Source organism: Diabrotica undecimpunctata, chromosome 2 (genome assembly GCF_040954645.1).
Source record: "Diabrotica undecimpunctata isolate CICGRU chromosome 2, icDiaUnde3, whole genome shotgun sequence".
In the NCBI taxonomy this organism is placed as follows: Eukaryota; Metazoa; Arthropoda; class Insecta; order Coleoptera; family Chrysomelidae; genus Diabrotica; species Diabrotica undecimpunctata.
The window spans coordinates 16,520,077-16,535,727 of record NC_092804.1 but is presented as its reverse complement, the minus strand read 5'-3'; the positions used below and the strand labels follow the sequence as shown (position 1 = coordinate 16,535,727).

At 29.7% G+C, this 15,651-nt stretch overlaps 1 protein-coding gene, 1 long non-coding RNA gene and 1 other non-coding gene across 6 annotated transcripts; 1 reads left to right on the top strand and 2 right to left on the bottom strand.

Annotated features, from left to right (window-relative positions):
- Nucleotides 1-1,735: 1,735 nt before the first annotated feature.
- On the bottom strand, nt 1,736-6,336 carry LOC140434248 (uncharacterized). Its single transcript, XR_011950038.1, has 10 exons — nt 6,222-6,336; nt 5,858-5,964; nt 5,267-5,307; nt 5,030-5,094; nt 4,127-4,184; nt 3,597-3,646; nt 3,160-3,220; nt 2,578-2,610; nt 2,102-2,144; nt 1,736-1,919 (listed from the first exon to the last, which is right to left on the bottom strand). It is a non-coding gene; the product is annotated as an uncharacterized lncRNA (long non-coding RNA).
- LOC140435354 (small nucleolar RNA R38) lies at nt 2,676-2,746 on the bottom strand. The gene has a single exon (XR_011950158.1). It is a non-coding gene; the product is annotated as a small nucleolar RNA R38 (small nucleolar RNA).
- Nucleotides 6,337-6,851: 515 nt separating the features above from the next.
- On the top strand, nt 6,852-14,427 carry DNAlig1 (DNA ligase 1). Of its 4 annotated transcripts, none has more exons than XM_072522353.1 (15): nt 6,852-6,950; nt 7,004-7,054; nt 7,291-7,350; nt 7,405-7,461; nt 8,262-8,321; nt 8,375-8,676; nt 8,849-8,954; nt 9,015-9,187; nt 10,598-11,090; nt 11,149-11,350; nt 11,882-12,085; nt 12,440-12,656; nt 12,767-13,002; nt 13,174-13,371; nt 14,161-14,427. In XM_072522353.1, the coding sequence occupies exons 1-15, from the start codon at nt 6,934-6,936 to the stop codon at nt 14,332-14,334; spliced, it is 2,550 nt and encodes an 849-aa protein (XP_072378454.1). In that variant the 5' UTR covers nt 6,852-6,933; the 3' UTR covers nt 14,335-14,427. The 4 variants fall into 4 exon arrangements, with proteins under 4 accessions (XP_072378454.1, XP_072378455.1, XP_072378452.1 ...); XM_072522351.1 differs by having other exon boundaries at nt 6,865-6,950; nt 7,004-7,241; XM_072522354.1 differs by lacking the exon at nt 7,405-7,461.
- Nucleotides 14,428-15,651: the final 1,224 nt, after the last annotated feature.

Below are 15,651 nucleotides of genomic sequence, written 5' to 3'. Positions count from 1 at the left end.
AAGACCACAAAACAATGGAACAATTTACTGAAGGCACGTTGAAAAACGGACAGTCACGTCTACATAAAAAGAAGAAAAAAATTACTTAAAGGAATATTAAGATGGCTCAGATTAATCGTTACTAATTCTAAGTTAATTATCACTATCAAATTGAGTTAATATATTAAATAACTCGTCTGTGTTAATTTTTCCACGTACACTGCTTGGCAAGGGTCAGGGTGATTTTGATCCATGCTCATAAAATTACCAAACTAAACGAGAAGCACCTTTTAAATATACAATAGTATACTTACACGCTCCTCAAAAATATCGCACCCTTACTCCAGTGCTAAGAACATACTGATAATTTTAATTTAGGTCGCACCCTGGACTCGGATCTGAGTCACCAGAATAAAGAGTTTTGCGCTGGCGCGACTCGGATCAGAGTCATGAGCAATTAATGATTAATAAACTTAGCAAGAGATAAAACAAATTGCGACTAGTATACGACGGAGGTCACATGAGGATCACATCACAGGAATAAAGGGCGTCACGCTGTCCTGAATTTAAAATCGATTAGGGAACCATGTCGGAGTTCTATTACCCAGGACTCCCACATGAAGAGCATTTGGCTGATAGTTGTTCCTTTATCGCACATCGCAGTGCTATAGGACGGAAAGGGATGGTCTGGAGTGACTCCTGTTTTACTCGAGTTAATACACCCCGCTCCAATGAATTGTTACACCCGAACATAATTATAAGGGATGAACATGTCTCACAGGCTGGGTTTAATTAAATTGTTTGTTTAGTGAACCAGTATAATAGTAATGCTAGGTTGGTTAAAATAAACAGTTAACTTTGGGAGTGATACCTCATTTAAAATAATAGTACTATCAGTGGTGTCTCAAGGCTCCCATTGTGGCCGTTTTATTTTGCTTGTCTCTGGTCGATTAAGTACAAAAAATAGTACTGTTATGTTTGCTGAGGATGTAAAACTGTTAGAAAAATTCAATCTTGGAATGATGCTGTTCTATTACAGTAAGATCTTAAATTCGTTTCAGGTTTGGTGCAGTTTAAACAAAATATGGCTTAACATAAACAATGTCATTTTCAAAGCAAAGAAAACTAATTAAATGTGTTCTATAAGCCACTTTCATCTAAAAATCAACTTAACAAACTTGGAAATCTGGTTAGACACAAAACTTATTCCCAAACTACATCAGTCAAGTAATGAACAGAGCCTTTGTTTAGATTTAGAAAACTTTATTGTAGTCTCATTAGGCCCATTCTAGATTTAGAGTATGGAGCAGGACTCAGGACTACAAAATTAGTTGTGTATTAACTTAAGTAAAACAAGTTAGTCCAATGCTCTAGACCATCTCTTTCCCATAACACTGATACGCAATAGGGACACAACTATCAGCCATATGCTCATGTGGGAGTCCTGGGTAATATAATGGTTCCCTAAGCAATTCAAATTTAGGGCAATTCTCTATGTGATCTCTTTTACATGTTAATACTAGCCTATCCTTGATAACTATATTAGTTTATTTTTATTATTCTAAGATGTTGATATTTTAAAAATTTATTATTTTTAAGGTGTAACTTTTGTAAATGGATTCCAATAATAAATAAAATTTTGTCAAATTGTGTTTTATATTTTCTTTTGAGTCAGGTTTATTGAGAACTAACATTATTTTGAGCATGTGATAAACTAGAAAAAGGACAGTGTTTAAAAATTAATACAAATTAAAAATACTGGTTAAAATTTATTTAATCAATTGTATATGGTTTCAAAAAATAAATAGCAGAGTTCAATTGCTTCACAGACCACAGTACATCATTTTCTTCATGATCCAAGTTAATAGTGGATACACTGGAAGGGATGAAAAATGTTTTGACTTTTATGAATCGAAGTTAGAAGCTTTACATGACCAAATCTGAAAAAAAAGTAATGGTTAAAATTTTGCATAAAATCCATATCAGTAATTATAACAAAAAGTAAATGTTCAGTTATATTATAAGTAATCATTTGGATCATAGCGTATATTAAAGCCATCATATAATTTTTGATTTATGGATGAAAATCTTAAAAAAAAAAAACAAAATACTTATTGTTTACCTTCATGTAAGCGATTCCATTAGATTCGTCATTTATGTAATACCTGAAGAAAAAAAAATCATGTATTAGATCATATTTACCATCTTTAATTATCTTATTGATTGATATTGTAAATATCAGAGAGGGCAAGTGTGTAACCATAAGTTTATTATCACTTCTTAATAGCGTATATAAGAAATCATCATGGTAATAATGCTTTTCAAAAAATGATCAATTATTGAATGTAGGTAAATATTTTTAGGTGGTTTTAGACTATTTATTTTTACAATACACCCTCTTCAGTTCTACAAGGGTCTCAGTAAGTATTTCCTTATGACATTAATCAACATGCTGAGATCCTCAACAGATAACATTGAAGAGGGTTTATCTATATCTTGACCTGCACTAAGTCATCATTCTATTGACTTACAAAAATCAATCAATTTATGTAATGTGTTTTATTTGAAGATTCAGTCATGCATTTTCAAATTACTTACCATTTAAAATGTTGTGGCTTCCAGAAATTCTATCTGTAAGTAAAAGACAAAAATATATTAACATTTTTCTCAATAAAGTAATTGTTTTAATTTTAAATATTTACATCAGAAGAAAATCTGTCATCAATGATATTTATGACAGGGATAACTAAAAACATCATTAGCACATTAAGATTGCCAAATACTTTAAAGACTAGTATGTATATAGAAAATTACATTTGTAAAATTTGTTTATTTGAAAGATGTTTGATTAAAAGGAATAACGAAGATCAGTGGAACAACCAGGAATTATTACATAAATAATATTTTGTTTTGTTCTTATAGCTGTCCACTAATTACAGAAAGTATTATGTAAGACGGCAGCACTACATGAAATATCCAGTCAGGTGATAGATTAACATATTAAGCCCTGGGCCATTAAAATATGGTATTCTGTTGGATCAGAACATTACAATTATAGGAAATCTACTTGTAGTTGTGACCTGATAGACACTTCCAAATGTACCAGTGTGGTACATAATATGGGAGTCAATGTGTTAAGGTGTTTTGATAATATTTTACTATTTAAGAAATATTACTTACTTCGGGTTGTTCATGGTTTGTTAATGTCCCATTAAAAATGTGAGCCCTTCCTAGAACCAATCTGTAACCAAGAAAAAGGAATATTAGGAATAGAATACAAAATAATTTATAAAGTTACAATAAAAAAGATTGATCAGTTGAATAAAGCAGCCATAGGATATAATCACTAAGATTCAGACGGTAATTTTTATCATCAAGTCATAGAAAATATAAGCCTTGTCAAAACTTGTGTTGACCCATGTGAATATAGAGAACTGACAGATCATGAAATAAAAAGTATGGACTGTTGAACTACTCTCATTTAATTACTGAATTAGCTTTCACTGCTTCTTTATGATAAATGTATTAAGTATTACTACTTATAAAGAAGCCTGAAGTATTTCCTTTTAACAGTGATCAATCAACAAGTTAAAAATAGTTTTTATTAAGTAACTTACCTATATTTGAAGTTAAGGGGAGTGGGAAAGGTCCGCCAAAATCAAAAGACCTAAAAAAATAATAGAAATTAGAACAATACTTTCCACAAAAAAATTTTTATGATTGTGAATTTTAATCAGTTAAAAAAAAAGCAGCCATATATTATAATCAGCTACATCAGACGGTAATTTTTATCATCATAGGAAAGAAGTTATATTTATATTAATCACTAAAGATGAAACATTACAATATAAGACATTATAATGTAGAGATATATTCAGTATGGAGGATTCAGATGTGAATTGTAAGACAATGAATAATATAAACATATTTTAGGCTCTTTTTGTATAAAAGTAGCAATAGTTGTATGAAGAAATATCAAAAGATAATCCACAAACATGTACTTGCTATCTCCACTGAACAGATTAGTATATGCAAGATTGGTTTTTGTGAATCTACTGACAAACATTCAACATTGGACCCTCCATATACAGTTTATTAAAGAAATATTACATTCTGCAAAATATATGTAAGATATTGTGATACTTACCACTATTTTTTAGTTGTATAAACTAATTTATGCTTGACATTTTTTCATCACAATGCTCCTGAAAACAAAAAACAAGTTTTTAATAAAATACATGTAAACAAACACTAAATTATAAATTAATATGTGAATCAGATATATGTATCAACACAGACATTCAGTCATATGCTTGTCAAATAAAAATAAATCATCATAGATGTTTAGAAGAGTAATATGGAAAACAGTTACAATGTGTTACAACAATAGTACAATAATTAATATAGACAAAGCCCATGAGAGATTTTTAATGGCTGGGCTGTTTTACCCAGCATGAATCACATATAAAACTATGCTTACAACTAAGGGAGGGAGACTTTTTGGAGAAACATATTTGTAATGCATTTATAACTTAGGTAATACCTATAGGCAATACAAAAATAATGAATTATGACCTAATACCTTACAAAAATATTACTACCAGGAGCAAGGAAAATTTAACTTCCATTTTTCTTCGGCTAGAACTGGTGAGAAATGGTACAACCCTTAATTTGACCAGCATACTTTGAGTACCAATCAGAATTGGCAGCATCAATTTAGAAAAAAACCAGTATTCTAGACCAGGAAACTTATTTCAGAGGAAATTATTGGAGGAATGTTCAAAGAGAATAATGTTCTTGAAATATACACAGTACCTATTCAGTTAGAATCCATAGAGTAGACTCGTGACAAGAGTGAAATGGTTAACACCTTGCAAGCAAAATATATGTAAAAATTAACAGCTTTTAAATAAAGTGATTCTACCATTTAAAAATAATGAAAGCAATTGATTCAGTGAAAGCCACCTTTTTTGGAAAAATGAGGATATTCTGAATACCTAAATGAACATTTTTTTAATATAATGAGAAAATATATAGCTTTTATACTAACCAGCTAACAAGATCTGCTGAATTCACTAGTCCACTTCTAGAATTTCCATGAACCATTTACATATTCTGAAAAAGAAACGTTCTGGTTATATTTTTATAAAACAAATTTCAATACATCATATTATGTAAGTTTAAAGTCAGTTAAAATTATCCACATGAAAGTTCAGTCATATGCTTGTCAAAATTAGATCATCATGAAAATTATTTAAAATTATATTATTCAGAAGCTTGTACTAACCTTATAAAAGAAAGATCTTTCCAATGCTACATGTTACATTTCTGAAAAAGAAATTTTCACATAAATTATTTGTTTTACATTCTTTATTCTAAGAGTAAATCTAATAATAATTCAGACTAGCATTTGTCATCAATTTATTTATGACAGGGATAACTAAAGACATCATGTTACATTCTCCAAACTTTGGTAAGCAGGATAATGCTAAACATTCCGTTTCAGGACTAGATTAATTAGAGCAAAATAGATATTTTCAAAAATTATGGATCTTGGGTTTTCTCCAGATAACCTTACAAAGACAATAAAAAATGGATTTAAAGAAATTAAGTTTTAACTTTCGTTTTAATTAAACTTAATGCCTGCTCAAAGAAAAAAATCATGTATTTTATTTTAAATTGTTACGGCAACGGCTAAAATAGCAAAATACTTAATGAATATCTGAAATTTAATGAGTAGTTCATACAACAAATTTAGGTTAAATTAATTTAACCAAGAGTAACTCGTTCAAAAAATCCGTATTTCTGTTTTTAATATTGAATATTTAGTATTCATTAAAAGTTGATACCCTACAAATTCCTAAAAAACTTTACTTACCATTATTAGCTGTATAAATTTATATCCTTCAGGTTCAGGTCCCCGAAAAGAATATCTTGAAGATTTTTAACAGGCATCTCAGGTTTAGACATTCTAATGATTTTACACTGCAAAGTTAAATATTTTTGTTACTATATACTATTGTAATACATTTACACTTAAAAATATATATTATATCAGAAATTTCCGATCAATTGTAATCATAGTTCATACGAACGAGACAAATACTCATCATGGAAAGTTGTTTTGGAGAAAATATTCGTAGTAAAAGGTAGTAAATACATTAAATCTTCCGTTGATGATATTTGAAAATAATTTATACACTTGATGGATGAGATATAACAAAAATCAAAAATCAAAATACCTTTTTATAGTGATGTGCAGATTTAACACTAACCAAACATAACCAACCGTCTATCTTGAAAAAATTGAGACACAAAACACGTTTTCACCGTGTTTTATACGAATTTTTATGTTGGTATACAGTGACATTTCCGTTAAGAAATACCAATTTCATGTTTTTTTAAGAAATTCAGCACACAAAATTTTGCAAATGTTTTTCAATTTAAACTTTGTTAATAAAATATATCTATTTTGTACTACAAATATTGTACATGAATATTCATTTATTTTAATATAGGCAATACAACAGTATATTTCCATCCAAGTAAAGTGATGTAAATTTTAAATTATATTTTTAAATAACATTTCATTATTTTATATTTAAATTTTACGTCTTATAGCCATCCTATCTTAGATTTAAATATGTGTAAATATCCATCTTTAAATGGTTGTATGCATAACTAAATTTATTAGTAGAAATAATGATTTTATTTATACTCTAGTTTGGCAAATGAATCATTTTCCGCAACAAAAAAATGAAAATAATTGTATTTTATTAAATATAAAATAATAAAAATAAAAAAAATAAGGGCAAGAGACATTGCTTCTATAGCTGATATCTCATTACTCAAATGACCATCAAAAAATATAGAGGGAGAAGATTCCTGTTGTCATTTTACAATAGTTCATAACCTAAAATGATTAAAATATATTTGGCGCGTAAATAAATAAACATGCAAAAAAGTATTACGTTAGTAGTTAAATATTTATTTTTTACCTATTTTCTAATTATTTTTATTTTAGATCATTTTTTAAAAAAGTTCCTACAAACAACAAAGAAAATACTGGTGCTGGGTATGTGTACTGATTGAATAAAAATGTATTTATTAAGGCCTTCTTATTTATGTAGAGCCAGTAATTTTAAGTCAAATAAGTTAATTACAGTACTATTTTGTGACAAGCACACAAAAAAATCTATTACTAATAAGATTACATTACAATCTAAGGAGATACCAATCATAAAAAAACTTGAAGTGAAAAAGTAAGTTTATTACCCTTGTTCTCACTTACAATTTATCTTGGTGTTTTAGATTGTCGGTCAGCGATGTTGAAAAAAGGAATAACACAACACCTACAAAGAAAACAGAGAGGTAAATAGAAATGTATTTCTTCAAATTGTGACTATTTAATAATAACATTTTTAGATCACAAACACCAGAAGGGTTAAAAATAGCAGAGGAGACATCTCCAAATATTAATAGGTAAAATTGTTACAATGTTGGAATATAAAGGAGATAAAATTACTTAACAAATGATGCATCTAGCATAAATGATTGAGTATTATCCATTGTAGTAGTAGTATGTAGCAGCTTGGGTACATTGACAACATACTTAATTGTTGGAAACATACAATAAAAAAACGGGCTTTTACCACATCTTATTAATATCAAAAATAAACTTAGTATCACAGACTTATTTAATTGAAAAAAGGAGAATAATCATGATTAATGGGAGTATCTGTTTATTAGTTTTGATTGAAAATGTTCTCTTTGTCAATACTAATCTTTAAATCACTAAAAAAATTCAAAAATTAAAATTTAACTTTTATTCTAATTCATTCAGTGAACTGCATGTGAAGAATTATTTACTTTAAGTTACAATTAATATTGGCTATAAGCATGTATTTGGTTGTATAGTAACTTCTAGTTGAAGTCAAAGTTTCTCCAAGTAACAAAAAATAAATTGTTAAATTTATTACATTTTTTATAAAGTTTACATTTTAGGAAATCTCTATTAAAATCAAGTATTCTGTGAGGAAAGTGATTATACTAGCCAAAACATAGATATTATTAAAGCAGTTAATATAATACCCAAAATTTGCACAAAATAATTATCCTTTTATAGTTTCAATGAACTTGCAACAATCTGAAAAATATTTGCTTCCTCTTACATAAAGATACGATTTGTACAAATTTAGTATCAGTGTATTGTCTATTTATTTATTTTTATTAAATGTCAAAACAATTTAAGTTCAGTATGTACTATTTTCTAATTTTTTTAGTGTTAAAAGAAGAAGTAAAAGGGCTCGGATTTTAAGTAGTGATGAATCTGACCAGGAACAGTAAGTTTCTCAATTGTAATAAGGCCATTTTTATTTGATTGTCTTGCTTGTAGATCCAACTGTATGGATACTGATACAAAGAACACCAATGGACAGAAGACTGATGAGAAAACAACAGAATTGGCTGCAAAGAAACAGAAACGTACTGAAACATCTGAAAAACCAGTAGATACAACTGAGAGTACATCAATTTCTACTAATAAAAATAAAAAAGAAAAATCCACATCACCTAAAGCAAAGACATCACCTACAAACAAAGATAAGCCTGATACAAAGGACAATAAGGAAAAGATAAAAGAGGTTAAAGAAGTTCCAAAAGATGAGCCGAAGAAAAAAGTGAACTCATTTGTATTTGGTAATTATAGTTTTTTATTTATAGGGTTTAATGTTGTTTATTGAAGCAATAATAGAGTGATAGTGCTGTTGATATGTATTAGTTTCAAATGGGATATGTTACTCATATTTCATCATTTCTTTTGTTGCCATATCAACTACTGCTTATAATTAAATATATTGTTCTTTTCTAGGTGTTCAAAAATCAGATACATCAACTAAAGATGATAAGAAAAAATATAATCCAGCATCAGCCAAATATGATCCAATCACAGATGCTACGTGGAAACACAAAGAAAAGTAAATTAATTGTTTTGATCCAAATATTCCAGATATATTATGTTTTTTTTTGTCTTTTAGGGTTCCATACAGTGCCTTGTCAACAACATTTGAAAAAATAGAAGAAATATCAGCAAGATTAAAGATCATAGAAATTCTTAGCAACTATTTTAGATCTGTCATTGTTTTGTCACCAGATGATCTGTTGCCAAGTGTTTATTTATGTTTAAATAAATTGGCTCCTGCATATGAAGGTTTGTGCATTAAGTTGACTTTACACTACATGATTTATCATGTGATTTGTCATATGATAAGGTCATAAAGTCAAATTTACATGTTTACACTGTGTGATTTGTCATATGATTTTGTCATAAACACTGTCATGCTGCTCGCCATAGCTTGTCACAGGAGAATAGACAGTACCTATTCTGTATGATTTTCGGTAATAATACAAGTAACACCAACATATTTAAATATCTAAAGATAGTCCATGAATTTTTCATCAAAAAATAATTTAAACACATCGATTGGCTTTAAATTTTGTTATTTCCATTCATTTAGTATATGGGGTTCCATATTGTTTTTGAAAATATCATTTATGTCTCCTTTTTCAAGTTTTTTTTTCTTCCCACTTACAATTGATTCTTTTGATAGATTTTTTTCTGTTTTCAGAATCTTGTGAAATTTCGACAAGCTCCCTTTTTCTTTTGTTATCTGATTCGTGAGTTTCAGTCACAGTTTTATTTGACAGCACTGTTTTCTCAATTGCTGTATTTTTTTGAGAAACAGCTGTAATATCCATACTTTGAGATAGTGTACCTCAGCCAATACTTTGAAAAGTGTAATTGAACTGGTCTTCCTCATCACTCCGGCATCCTCTCTATCAGAATCATTTCTGTCATGTTACACTGGTCAATTTCCTAAGCCAAAGTATATCGTCATCTTCTAAACTCACTTATATTTTTAACAATTCCTCTGCATCTTTGAGATTATTAGGATCATATTTTTTGTTCATTTTTTCTAAAACAGAAACAATATTGGTTAGTTACCACGATTGCCAGTGTATTATATATTATATGCAAGAATCAAAGACCTTCAAAATACTCACCAGTATAAATTTCAATACTATTTATATCACTATTTGATATTTAGAAGCCTTACTAGTTAAATACTGCAAAAGATTTTTCAAAATAAGTCGAAAAACTCTCCTAAAATGCAACTGGTGAACTATAATATAACCTATGAAAACTTAGTACAAAACTAATCACCCTTTACCGCAAAGCGGTTATAAATTTCTAATGTTATGATAAACCTTCTAACAACTACTCTGTAACATATATTAGGAAAACAACTAATGTTTACTTTTTTTTTCTGACTAGTAGATTGCGAAAAATATGCAGCAGAGTATCGCATATTACATAAAATGGTGGGCATTAATGGGTTAATACAATTCCTTGTTTTGTGGTTTTAAACATAAAATAAATCGACCAGAGTGATGATGATTTTAGTGTTTCATCTTTCCCAGATAACTACATTTTCACATTTGTAAATTTTCTTAAAATTACCTTTGTTGTTAGTAAACAAAAAATCATGCTTTATTAATTGATTGTAAATTAAATATTTACTGCAAGTAATTATTTTTTATTATTATTTGTGATTTTTAGGTTTAGAATTAGGAATCGCAGAAACAAATTTGATGAAAGCAATCGCTCAAAGTACAGGCAGAACACTAGCCCAAATTAAAGCTGACAGTCAAGAAGTTGGAGACTTAGGATTAGTGGCAGAAAAATCAAAATCCAACCAAAGAATGCTTATCAAACCTACTAGGCTAACAGTGAAGGGAGTTTTTGACAAACTCAAAGATATAGCCAAAATGACAGGCAATGCATCACAAGCAAAAAAAGTGGAAAAGATCCAGTCAATGTTTGTGGCTTGTCAGGATTCTGAGGCCAGGTTTTTGATAAGGTCCTTAGCTGGAAAGTTAAGGATAGGACTAGCTGAGCAATCAGTTTTACAAGCTCTTGCTCTGGCTTGTACTATGACTCCACCGGGACAAGAATATCCTCCTAAAGTGATTAATAGAGCAAAAGAAATGGGTTCTGATGCATTTAAAGCAAAATATGATAAATATGGTCTTATTTTGAAAACAGCTTATTGGTAAGTGTAAAATTACCATAATGTAAGACACTCATTATAGATTTGTTTATTGTTTCAGTGAATGCCCCAGTTATGATAAAATAATCCCAGTCATATTAAGTACGGGCATTAAAAGCTTACCAGAACATTGTAAGATTACACCTGGTATACCTTTAAAACCAATGTTAGCTCATCCAACAAAAGGAGTCCAGGAGGTTTTGCATAGATTCGATGGATTGAAATTTACGTGTGAATGGAAGTATGATGGGGAAAGAGCTCAGGTACACATAAAAATTTACTTACAGTTGTATACATTACTTAGATGCTTCTGTCTGACTTATGGTACATCTATTTTCTGGTATCTTCTATGGAAGATTGCACATGTGCCATCATTCATATCAAGACATATTAAGTTAAACATTGTCAATTTGAAAACTAGGATATGTCAAATTATTTAGAGGTTAGAATATTATAAACAAGATTGCTGTCATTTTGACAGTGTAAAACTGTAAATTTCCATAATCACTCACTGTCCTTTATCTTAACTTCTCTCTTGTAATGGATTGTGGACGAACAAGCGGCTAATTTCATAGTTTTAGATTCTATGGGAGAAAATAATTTGATGCAGCAAGTCAAGAAGATTCATCTATCAGGCAATTTTTTAGTTTTTTACTGTAAAAATCAAATGTGCAGCTAAATAACTGATTTATATGTAGTATCATTTTAACAATCTATCTCTAGGTACTTACCAGACAGACAAATTTAAGTGTTAACATCTAGAGAAACTTAATAACATTAATTTTCTATTTCAGATCCATATAGATGGCACAAATGTTAGTATATTCAGTAGAAACCAGGAAAATAACACTACAAAGTATCCTGACATCATTTCAAGGCTGGAAAAATGTAGATCAGATGGAGTAAGTTCTTGTATACTGGATGGAGAGGTGGTGGCTTGGGATACAGAGCAGAAACGGATTTTGCCATTTCAAATTCTTAGTACACGGAAAAGAAAGGTAATTAATAACATTTTTATAAATTCAGGGGCAAAAATATGACATCTAAAATATACAATTAAATGTTAGTAAAACAAACACTCATAGTATTTACATCTGCTGAATCGGGTTTAGAAAGAAACTACAAGTATTTTTTTGTTATACTTATAGTAAATTAAGCATTAAACATAGTCATCACTTAAGGTCAAGATTTATTTCAAATGAAAAATCTCAATTAGAGAATTGTTGGATATGTTCATACTGAACATATCCACGTGTTATACTGAAAAGATAATATTTATTAATAATTAGTAATTCTATGTTAATTTCAAAACATCATTGTTTGTTATTGAGATACACATTTTTTATTTACAGGATGCCAATGAGTCTGATATTAAAGTTCAAGTATGTGTTTTTATGTTTGATTTGTTATACTTCAACGGAGAATCTTTGGTTACCAAACCTTTCTCTGAACGAAGGGAATTGTTGAAGAACAACTTTAAAGAAGTTGAAGGAGAGTGGATATTTGCAAAACACATGGATACTGCTACGATGGAGGAGGTGCAAGAATTTTTAGATGAAAGTATAAAAGGTATGATCATATATTTTTCTGTTATCTGGTTATGTTTAATTTGTATATGTCAAAAGTATATATACAGATTATTTTATAAAATATTTATCTCTTAATGACATTATTTTTAGGTAATTGCGAAGGACTGATGGTGAAAACTCTCCACAAGGAAGCGACTTACGAAATCGCAAAAAGGTCGCACAATTGGTTGAAATTAAAAAAAGATTATTTGGATGGTGTTGGCGACACATTGGATGTAGTTGTTATTGGTGGATATATTGGCAAAGGAAAACGTACTGGACATTATGGAGGCTTCTTATTAGCTTGTTATGATAATGATAGTGAAGAGTATCAAAGTATATGTAAGGTAAATACTTAGATGTACTGATACAATATTTGCTATATTCAAGTACTACTTGTTAGGTGATCGGTATCAACATCGTTCGGGCTAGGCAGTTAAGAGAATACTTGATAATCATCCTAATTTGGCGCGTACTGTACTTAGATGTAATTTGACATTGATTTTATTTTTTTCTAGATTGGAACTGGTTTTACTGATGAAAATTTGGCGACGCATTCGGAATTTTTCAAAAATCACATTATCTCACAACCAAAATCATATTATAGGTTTGACAGCTCACTTGAACCTGATCACTGGTTTGATGCAGTACAAGTTTGGGAAATAAAGTGTGCAGATCTGTCTTTATCACCTGTGCATCGGGCGGGGATAGGCATCGTAAGTATTACCTTGAAATTTATAATTCAAAGACATGTTCATAACATGATTATATGTATATCTATAGCACACATACTCTAAAGTTGCTGGTGGGGAATGATGTATATCTGCAGTATTATAAATTGGTGCCAATCCAAAACAAACCCGAACTATACTTAGCAATAATAATAGTAATGTCACTAAATCAAACACTATACATCGAACAAATGTCGAAAATGTTAGCAAAATATGATATCAGTGTTGGACATAAATTGTCAAAAGCATCCGAAAAATATTTTTCAAAATTTAAACACAATTTTAATAAAGACCATCAGTTGGATATTATTTATAGAATTAATTGTAAACACTGTATGTCAACATATATTGGGCAAACACCAATATCTACATAAAAGGGTTGTTGCACACAAACATAGTGTACAGACCAATGGATCAAACACAACAGCCCTAGCCAAACATTCTCTAGAAAATAGCCATTCTTTTGATTTTGAAAATCTAGAGATTTTGGAAAGAGAACAAACTACAACAAAAGATGCATATTGGAGATGATATCAAAGATCTTTCCAATAAGTATCATAATTTAATAAATTGAGTTGTTTCTTAAATTCAGAATTGGCAGATATTTAAAATACGACCCTGAATCACTCATATTGTTAAGTACTTGCCAAATGTATCAGATACACATTTTTCGTTCCATGGTAAACTTTTAAAAAATGTAGACCAGAATAAGTGTGTATTATTTAAGTTTAAATAATTAAAGTGCTTATTATATATTTCACAATTTTGTTCTAGGTGGATCCAGAAAAAGGAATCTCACTCCGATTTCCAAGATTTTTGAGAGTGAGAGACGATAAAAATGTAGATGAGGCAACAACATCGCAGCAAATTGCTCGAATGTACTCCAGTCAGGAACAAGTGAAAAATCAGCAACAGCCAAATAAGTTTGATGATGATGACTTTTACTAAATATTTTTTGTTACTATATAAGAATTTACTACTAATTATATTACGAAATCCTGTCATAAATATTTTTTTGTAATAAAATACGATTGAAGTTGTTATTTGGATCTTATTTTTAAACTAGAGTGTGGCCCGATTCTAACGCATTGGGGATTCGAGAACGTATGATGTTCGTATTTGTTTTTCTATCTTAATTTAATCCTTCTCCCCCTTCCTTTCATCTAACGCAGCATCACACGCTCCAATCGGACCAACAAAAACGGAGATATGATGTATTGCCGGCGCTGTGGTTTTCATTATGGACAGACACACAGAATAACCAAATTATATTTATAATATTGATTGTGTATACATTCAACATACTTGTGCTACACGCTTTAAATCATTTAAAAACAATACATATTGTTTTATAAATTTTCCAAAGCCTTTATTTCTTTATAAACAACGTTATTTCTTTATTAAATCAAAAATATTTATGTAATACACATTTCTTTATAATAAACTAAAATTAGTAGTAGTGTTTGTGGATAGATGGCGCTGGGGTTTTCATTACGGAAAGACAGACAGAATAAGCAAATTATAATATTGATATGTACTTATTTTATCAGGTAACCGTGCTAGGCGCTCAATTCAACTTCTCAGACTTAGCTGGTTTACAGAGTTTTTGTATAGCCGTTATCTTTGAAAGTTTAAATGATCGAGGCTATTATGTATGTATGATGTCCAAAAAAATAATACCAAAAGACTCCAGATTGATCAAATGTCCGCTCTGTCAGCACATCCTAGTCTAGAATGGATTAGGATGAATGCAAGTTTTCCAGCCCTGTAAGGGTAGAAAACTCATACAGAAATCTAGGTTGAGGGTTAGAATGATGTTGCGTTTCTCATCATTCATAAAATATTTTAATCTTACAAAAAATTCGAAAAAGCCTTTAACATGGACTGAAACAAACCCACGACGGACATAGCAATGAAAAAGATATGAATTTAGATTGTTAGTGCAAAATATTCTATGGTGCAGGCTGTCACTTGTGCAAATGTCAAGGTGTATTATGGGTTGTCTACCTTTAGTACTTAGTAAGTTTATTATTATTTTAGTTGGCAAATATGATCAAGTTTAGGTTATAATATAAAAAAACGTGTTATAGTCATATAAATAATAAGAATAGACTAGGTAAGGTGGGGGCCGCTCTGTGAATAGAGGTGAAACGACAATATTACATCGTTGATTCACTTTGAGTGGTCTAGATATGCGCTTGAGCATACTGCTAAAGATACCACCGATCGAATGCTCTACGTTTCACTATTTTGCTCACTATGCGT

What these genes read in the sequence shown, in the direction of transcription:
- DNAlig1 (XM_072522351.1), top strand. Translation starts at nt 7,078, where the DNA reads ATGTATTTATTAAGGCCTTCTTATTTATGTAGAGCCAGTAATTTTAAG. An exon ending in AAAAAACTTGAAGTGAAAAA is followed by an intron (nt 7,242 to 7,290) that starts GTAAGTTTATTA and finishes TTGGTGTTTTAG; the next exon opens with ATTGTCGGTCAGCGATGTTG. An exon ending in AGTGAACTCATTTGTATTTG is followed by an intron (nt 8,677 to 8,848) that starts GTAATTATAGTT and finishes GTTCTTTTCTAG; the next exon opens with GTGTTCAAAAATCAGATACA.